The sequence below is a fragment of the Ascaphus truei genome, chromosome 2 (genome assembly GCF_040206685.1).
Source record: "Ascaphus truei isolate aAscTru1 chromosome 2, aAscTru1.hap1, whole genome shotgun sequence".
Classification (NCBI taxonomy): Eukaryota; Metazoa; Chordata; class Amphibia; order Anura; family Ascaphidae; genus Ascaphus; species Ascaphus truei.
In genome coordinates, this window is record NC_134484.1 from 23,598,501 (window position 1) to 23,607,818 (window position 9,318).

Genomic DNA, 9,318 nt, shown 5'->3' on the forward strand with positions numbered 1-9,318 from the left:
TGGGAGCAGGAAAGGTGACTATTAGTGTCTGTTTGCAATGTTTTGTTTAAAAATAAGTGTTTTGATTCCTTTCTAATTGGAAGTAAAGCTTCCTGATTTCTTAAAGCAGCAGGGAGATTATTCGTGAAAAATCTCTCCCTTCAGCTTTATTGACCTTAAACTGAGGCTCAATCAGTTGAGGGATGATGGCAGATTTAAGGGCCTGATAGCGGTGTCACTGATTAGGCAGTCCTGAAGGTAAGGGGGTGAGGGGGGGTTAGTTCATTGACAGCCTTAAAGGTAAGGGTCAAGATCTTAAAATAAACCCTTTGTTCCACCGGGATCCAGTGCAGATCTTGTAATACTGGCGAGATGTGATCTTGCCTTGCATGCTATAAGACTGGCTGTGATGTTCTGCACCAAGTGCAGAGATTTGATATTATGTTTTTGGAGACACATCAACAGAGAATTTGCAAAATACAGTCAAGAAAGGGCCACCGCCTGAGCAACTATCTGTACTGTCGGTTTTCGAGAGAAACGATTTAATTTGTCTCAGCCGATGGATTTGGAAGTATCAGTTTTTCACAATGGTGCAATATGTTCAATGATGTCTTCATCAATAATAGCTCAGAGGCTTCTCACTTTCTCCTTCCTTGGGATGATGAAGTTATGGATTTTTAGGTTATTGAAGGCGTTACTCATAGCATCTGTTTATGCTTTCGGGTCTATAAGGAGCAGCTTGGATTTCGAGGCATTAAGTTGTAGCCAATTCAATGTCATCTAATTTGTGATGTCACTAAGGAAATTATTTAGACAGTTCACCATGATGATAGGACCGTTGGAGATATTTGACATCAACTGGACATCATCTGCATACTCTACTGAATTTGTTCTAGTCGAATAATGTCCCCTAGGGCTTTAACAATACAATATATATTGAATAGAACCAAGGAGATGGCAGATTCATAAGGGATGCCATAAATCAGCCGGATTGTGTTAAAGAATTCTCTTTGAGGCTGATTTTCTAACTATGGAAATTATGAATAACTGGAACAGTCAAGGACTTAGATGATTTAAAACCAGAGACAGAACATGAAACACAGACAGAGCCCAACTACATCCAAAGACACAAATACACAGAACAGTGCCTAAATATATATATAGATATCTTTTGAATAAAATGGTCTTTTAGTTTAACTCTTTGGCCAAAGTGTTGTAAGCCCTTGAGCCCCTCCAAGGACTTAGATGATTCACAAACTGTTTTAGGGCTCGTTTTTCAATGATTGTAGCTAAAAATTTAATATTTGATACTAGTCAGTAGTTATTTATGTTCAGTGAATCGAGGGATGGTTTCTTTAATACAGGCAAAATAAATGCTTCTTTTAGTGTGGTTGAAAAAAAGTCTGAAGACAATGAGAGGTTTGCAATTTCGAGAATGAAAGGGGGCTAGATCTAACACTGCTTCCTTTATTAGCCAGGACAGGACAAGGGTCCCCTGGACAGCTAGATTATTTGATCCCTCTGATCATGATAAGGAGCTCATCTATCGTGATAGATTGGAAGGTTCTCCACCTAGTTTTAGTAGTTTCGACTGTGGAAAGATCAGATTTGTGGCTGAAATTTGATTCTGAATTTTTGAGACTTTGGAGGAGAACGTGGTGTGGTGGCGTGTATGTGGTGGAATTGCTACAGGACTTGAGGTTGTGTTTAAACAGGCTGGTTCAAGCATAGAGTTGATGACTTTAAATAGTTCCTGCAAATTATTACTGGAATTTTTAATTTGCGTGGCCAGATAATGTTTTTTGGGTTCTATCACGGCTTTGCAATAATTTGTCCTAGTATGTCTAAGATCCGTATGTTTATAGGGGCATTTATCTTTAGCCCATCGCATTTTTGCTGAAAACAGGGTAGATCTCTTGGTTTTTAACTCTTGAGATAACCAAGGCTTGCCTTAATGTTTTTAGAATAGCATTTTTTTGGGAGCAATAATATCAAGAGTAGCCAACGTGAGAGAGGATGTAGTGAGGACAGAGGGAGGAATGTAAGTCTTTCTAAGATGTTTAGCAAAAATACCATGGTTCCATATACTTTTTAATCTGCCTAACTATTTCGTGGAGGAAGGAGGTTTTGGTTTGGAGGTACTATCTGGTAATTGCAGGATAAATTCAATTAAGGCATGATCCGACCAATCCAGGCTATAGGCATCCTTAAGAATAGAGAATATACCAGCGGTAAATTATTGGTCAAGAGTGTGACTGGCAAGGTATAGCGAATCAAACTGTCTATTCTCACAGCAAGTGCTTCTAGAAAGGGTTTGACCAGAGGAGAGACGATTTTATCTAAGCGGAGATGGAAATCTCATACAATAAGGTTGTTGTAATTGTCTAAGGATATCAACGTTAACAAATCCGGGAATTCTTGAATAAATGCCTAGTTATTTCCTGGATACTGGTATACCACCAAAATGATGACTGAAGTTTTTGCTTTCATAATATAATTTTGTATTTCTGAAAATAGATTTAGCTTTCATAATTTAATAATTTTGTATTTCTGAAAATAAGTGCTGTATACATAACGCAAACTTTTACACAAAATGACAACAGTTAAAAGTGGAGTAACAAAAAAAAACAATACATTTTCAATAAAGCCTTTTCAAATATCCATCAAAGGTTTGATGCCCTTTGTCTGTATTTTCTTTAGTGAAGATTAAATACAAAGAGCAAATAGGGCTCATGACCAAAAACGTCGGCTGTACTTACTGTAATGAGGCTCTGATCACAGCAGATCTTGCCTGATGATGACATTAGTGTGCTTCAAATTCCCTTTCACCATCATGTTCCAAGTTTTTTTTTAATGTACAATATTCTGCTTCGTATATCTCCGAATGTAATGTATCATGACATTATTGGCAGTATAAAAGTAAAGAATGATGCTGCTGCTTTTGCAATATGTAGGTCAGCAGAGGAATAATATAAGCCAACATTGCAAAACATGTGAAGACTCATAATAAGATATTTGGGAGACATGATGGTGCCTCTAACAGAAGTGCTCTATTCCCATTATGCATATTAACTCTTGCCAGAAAAGCTCTGTTTTAAAATCATCTAGGCAGTTTATTTCATTATGCAATAGAAGAGAGAAAGGGCAGAGCACAACCGGAAATATCCACAAAAGAGAATTTAGGAGGAAAGTGTGTTATCCATAAAAAGTTTAATGGTCATGGGGGGAAAAATGGCAAGGCATTACCCTACCAACATGTTGTGTGCTACACAGAGCACTTTATCAAGGCATTTAGTTTATTTCATTAGCATTGGTTCCTATTTGTAGCGTTTATCATGGATGTATATATATAAATGTTATCCTCACAGAATTACTGTCACGGATTGTTGTGAAGATATACAACACTATAGGCCACTCCTTGACAAAGACCAGTAGTTGGTTGAAACGCGTAGGAGGTATTTTTATTGTTCACCTATGTTGCAATAAATTATTTTTTCACTTTACTCAATTTTGTGAGACCAGCGTTTATTATTCATTCAGTTGGGATCCTGTTTGGCTTAGGAGTGCCCTGGAGACTGTTTTTTCTATCCAATATAACGATGGTATTAAAAGTTCAGTGCTGCGCCATCGCCATTTCTGGAATTATGGACCAATTTAATCAAGCGCTACAGAGTCGTTTGCAGCTGGTCTTAAAATATAATGATGAGATTGGCTATGTATAATTTGTATGTCTTTTGCCATCATCTGTGCGTAGAATTATGTCTACATAACATTCACGCTTTATTGCATCAGCATACACTTAAAAATGTTACTCCCGGGGGACTGACCTCATTCTGCAACAACTGAGCCTAGCAGGAGGAAGAAAGATGCCAGCAGAGGCAGAGGTAGAAATAAAACTCAAATGTAACACGAGGGAACATTTGAATAAATTATTACTATTTATTTCCCTTCTTACCCGCTATCTTGGTCTATTGTCAGGAATAGCCAGAGTATGGTCAGGTAGTGTATGTGAATCAATAAAGGAGCAAGAACAGCCATTGCTCCAGCAAATGTATGTTGTAAATGCTGGGTTCCTACAGCGTAATCTGATTAGCACCTGGTCCCTATATAGTAGGTGAATGTTTAAAAAGAAAGGTCTTAACATAAGAACGGCTGTTAATCCAACTCTAGTAGAAGGCAGCTGGTATGTAACGTGTACACTCATGTTGATCTCATAAATAAAATAGGAATTGACACGTCTTCGTTCCGCCTGTCAAGTCGTTATGTTAACGAGCCCCATGCAAACTTTATTTTGTGCCTGTTTTTGGCCAACTGTAAATTGGGGTCTTACTTATACGATCCACAAAAAACATCATTTGTGCCCATGCAATGAGTTAGCCCTACTGCTCCCCTGTTATTAGCCAGGTCTTAGTTGGCCACTGTGGTATTTAACAAGCCGTAACACATTGCGTTGCATGTCATATCATACTGTAGAAGCAAACCGTTCCTGCATGCAGTCACAATAATGTAATTAGAAGGTTTTTAAATGATTCTAAAATCATTCAACCTGCTGCATTAGTATAATATGCATGTATATGCTTATTTAATACCTTAAAACCAGTCAAATTGTTTCTGTTTTTCTTTACAGCTAAACTAGCCTACCTCATGGCCCAAATGCAGCCAGCACACATCAAAGCCCCACAGGGCAGACCTGGGTCTCCAGGTAGTCCTGGAAAAGATGGGCATGAAGGCAGACCAGGTTCTCCAGGAGACCCAGGAGTACAAGGGCAAATGGGACTTGAAGGACAAACAGGACCGATGGGTCCAAAAGGTTTGCACATATTGACAATTTTTTTTTAATTTAGTGAAACTTCTGCACAAATCCCAATCATTTCCACATAATGTATATGGCATACGATTACTAAACATCTGTTAGGAAAAAGTGAAGGTCTCCAGACAGAAATTATGGAAACCTGTACGTTTAATACTATTAATTCAGAAGAGATATATATTTTTAAGCTATTCTTGGAAGTGTTTTTTGGAGTAGCATGGCTTCTACATGTTCAAATTCCGAGAATAGCAGAGTAGATTGATCTTACATATTGTCTCTCTCCTAGGAGACAGAGGTGCTAAGGGGGAGAAGGGGGATGCCGGAATTGGACAGAGAGGTGAAATTGGCCCAGCTGGTTCTCCAGGTATGTCATCAAATCAAATTATATCTGTATTGCATATATACAGATGTAGCCAGACTCAGTCTCCAGCGCCGCAGTCAAAGAAGCAAACGTCTGCGGCGCCGGAGATGGTGTCTGCCGTGATCACACAGTGAGAGATGTATGCTTCCCAATGGGACCTCTACAACATTAATCCTCTGGTTCCGCGACCACTGGAGTAACGTGACTGTGAGTGGCAGCAGCTCTGGAGACAGCTTAGCTTAGCTACAGAATATCTGTATGGCATGGGACACCTGGAAATGAAGTCTGGATTTTGCTACAGTATGTCCCATTTACAATATTTGGAAGACATTACTTTCATGAACAAAATGATCAACATGTACTGTAATTTCAGTTCTTATTGTATATGTTGTGTCATTTGAATATAAAGATATTTATTTAACTAATTTTTCTGATACATCGTTACTTGTTTTTCTTGCTCGGTCAATGTAGCATAGTCAATATTTGGGGGGGGGGGTGAAAGAGGTGAAAACAAACATTCTGCTGATCCCTTATGTGAATACATATTTCAAAATGAACCTGCAGGGGAAACAGGCCCTTTAAAAACAAAACACAAATAATGTATTGTACTAAATGTTACTGTCACCAATAACAAGGGGGCAATGTCTTTAAAAGGAAATGTTAGTGGCAATTAACCAGCTACCTCCAGAAATCAAGCAATCTCCCTGCTTTGTAAGTTTTTATTGTTGAACGGAATGGCAACATCCATTCAAACCACAACACAATCCAATTAACATACTAAACATAAATGATGATTGCTTATGGTTTATGTGCTGAACATAGTGGAACAGCATAGATGCCGTGCGTTCTCCGCACCACAGGTTTGAATGTAAATATTGTTCCAAGGTGAGCCTGTGATTAATGGAGTTGACAAAGGTCACCACAAGCTGGCTCAGATATAGTATTATGCCCTTCCTACCACAACACATCCATTGCTCCAAGGTTAAAACAATCTATACCTCACTAAGCGACCAGAACATCCATCATTGTTTATTAATGTGATCCAGTGTATTTTTAGATGAGAACTTCACGTACAGTATTTGTTTTTGTAAACATAATATAATCAATAGGTTTGTTTCCCTTTGTTTAGGTCTCTCAGGTGAGCCTGGATATGCTAAGGATGGACTTCCAGGCATCTCGGGGCCACAAGGTGATCCAGGATTACCAGGGCTTGTGGGACCACAGGGACCCCAGGGTCCTACTGGACAATGTGATCTATCGCAATGTGCCTACTTTGCAAGTCTTGCTGCTAGGCCTGGTAACGTCAAAGGACCTTAATACCGACCTGCACCAAGGTGGATTCTGGACTCATTTCTGAAACTTGAATATAATGCTGGTTTAAAAACTTTTGGTATTGAAGAGTCCAACAAACCTGCTGGACCCCTTCACCGCGAAGGATGTTGTGGAAATAGATATTAGGGGAAGTGATTCACTTTGACTTGCTTGTTCCTGTATTTTTTTTGTTTTCTTTTTAGCATATGAAACCAACAATTACTGCCGGTCGGTCATGGCTTTATTTTATTTTTTCTTATTGTATTATGTGAGGCATTTTTTTGTGTGTGTTCTTTTATCAGGGCAAAAAAAAAAAGGCTATTGTTTAAAGAAAGGATTTGTACTTTGAAAGTGCAAAAAAGTACTACAATTACATTTTGAAGTAGAAATGATCACGTTTCCACCCTTCCTGAGGAACACGCATACAACGCTCTGCCAAGGTTAGCAGACCGCTCAAGCACTGCAAGCCACAAAGAATAGACCGGTTCTCAATCAGTTTTATGGGACTGGTTGCAATTTGTGGGCCTAGAATAGGTTCAGCTTTATGTGAGAGCAGCACATGTACCCTTAACTACACATTCAGGACTACAGTACCTATCGATCAATATTCCAAACTCCTACCTTTACTAACTTATAACTATGTACTATACAATAATTTCAGGTACTCTTACAATACAGATGTAGCATGTGACATGGTTCCCAGAGGTAACACAACATACCCCGTTTCAAGTGCAGAATATCACAGTTTTCATAAGATTTCATGGCAGTGTTGGTGCAAAATATCACAACATATCCCATCACCAAAGGGGACATTGAAACCTGCTAGACCTGTAAGTCTTTAATACTAAAATAATGGGCTGATATTTTATTTGTTACTTTTGAAGATCAGTTTGAGTGTTTTGTCAGAAAAATAACACTTTTGTGCATGCGATAATTTACTTGTTGAGGTCAGATTTAAACTACAATGATCATTTAAAGCAGGGGTGGGGAACGTCAGGCCCGAGGGCCGTATAAGGCCCTCGAAATCATTTGGTCTGGCCCTGCTAAGGCAACTGCTATAACCGGGGTCGCGCTAATTTAAAAAAAAATGGCCACCGGGCACCCGATCGGGAGGAGGTGGTGTGAGGCGCCAGCAGCCCTTCACGATCCCCAGCAGCCACCGTACTAGCCCCAGCAGCCACCGTACTTCCCCCGCAGCAGTCCCCGCAGCATTCTCCGCACTTCCCCCATGCTTCTCCAGCAGTTCCCCCCGCACTTACCCCAGCATCTGCCCTACACGATCCCCCCAGCAGCAGCAGCAGCAGCAGCAGCAGCAGCAGCAGCAGCAGCAGCAGCAGCAACTTCCAGAGGTAGGGGGGCGGGGTTCTGTGTGCCTGCATGCCTGCCGTGCGCCTGCCTGTCTGTGTCTGTATGGCCCGCGAACGATGTTATAAATATCCAAATGACCCTTGGCAGAAAAAAGGTTCCCCACCCCTGATTTAAAGCAATGAAAAATGAGTTACATTGCTATTGCAAACACGTACTATATAGTGCATGTTATATACTGTAGCTGCAGATGTAACAGCAGATTGGACAAGAACCACAAAGTCAATAAAGTGACGTACTGTAAGGGGACGTTCGTTTAACTCACGTTATGCCTCATCATGTATCTTAGGTCATGGTTTCTCCCAGAAACAATATTGAATTAAGTATAACTGTTATAATTATATGCAAAAGAGATGTTCCTCCTAGCAGCGCATATCCACAAAGATCTGTTGAGATTAACACAGGGATTTAATGTTACGTTAGGTGATACAGAAACTTGGTGTTACTCACGTCCAGATCCTGAAATATTGTTTTTGCATGGTCTAGGTGAGTGTAACCCCAACCATTAGGTATGATTTCACTAACAGTGCTATTTCTGCTGATATTTCCCTCTCCTTTGCTCTTTTTTTTTAGTTTAAGGGAACACCTATTTCAGGGTCTGGATAGGAGTAAGGCTAAAACATACTTTGCATCACATTATTGGAACCCAACGCAATGTGGAGCTACAATAACATGTCTTAAAAGCCTATGCCAATGTAATGAGCTATATAATGGCCATTGTCTTTGCGTTTTGTTAGCTTTGTGGATATGCATGAACCTCTGGGAAAGTAAAGGCTGTTACTGATTTAGGTCACGCTGTGAGCCCTGAATTAACAAAGCTCTTTGGATTTGGCCCATTGAGTTTATCGTAGAACAATCACCATAAAGCTCTGAGATAAACACAAGATGGGGTCTCAATTTCTTTCTTTACCTCTGATAGACGCTTTTGTGCAGCTACAGTAAATGGAGATAAAGTATATCAATATCTGCTGTTTAAAGCCGCAGTTAAAACTGCTGTTTAAAAATAAAATTCCATTCAATATGTGCATCAATACAATCTGCACACTGACACATGCTTAGCTAAGTTGCAGATCGATCCGTTCACCTGTAATCGATCGCTTGCTCGGGTTATTTAATTCAGTTCTTGCACAGCATTGTGGGCAATGTAGTCCAGCAATACTGTATTATGTAAAGATTCAGTTTGGAAGCAGGAGCACAGCCAGGATCCATGGTGAAAAAATAATGATTCCAGGGCAACTCCAAATATAAATGAGAGTTTATTGAGTATAGCTCACAATGGAGGTGAAGAAACTCACCTATGCGCTTCGTCCATAAGGACTTTATCAAGGTGTGGGCTACAACACAAATGCAAACACTTCTAAAGATTTTTTTTTTGCGCCACTGATTGCCAGGAGTGATGTCATCAGCGCGCGACCCAGAACCAAGTCACGCTGACGCATCGCCAACCCCATAGGCCCTGAGTGTCAGCTGACAATAAAACTAAAATAAAAGC

General features: G+C 39.9%; 1 protein-coding gene across 1 annotated transcript in view; it reads left to right on the forward strand.

Moving 5' to 3' along the window:
- Positions 1–9,023, forward strand: part of COL22A1 (collagen type XXII alpha 1 chain) — a 515,441-nt gene extending 506,418 nt beyond the window's left edge. The window contains exons 63-65 of the mRNA XM_075581796.1: positions 4,607–4,789; positions 5,076–5,153; positions 6,280–9,023. Of these exons, the coding sequence (XP_075437911.1) occupies positions 4,607–4,789; positions 5,076–5,153; positions 6,280–6,467 (449 nt within the window). The 3' untranslated portion in view covers positions 6,468–9,023. The remainder of the gene's footprint in view (positions 1–4,606; positions 4,790–5,075; positions 5,154–6,279) is intronic.
- Positions 9,024–9,318: the final 295 nt, after the last annotated feature.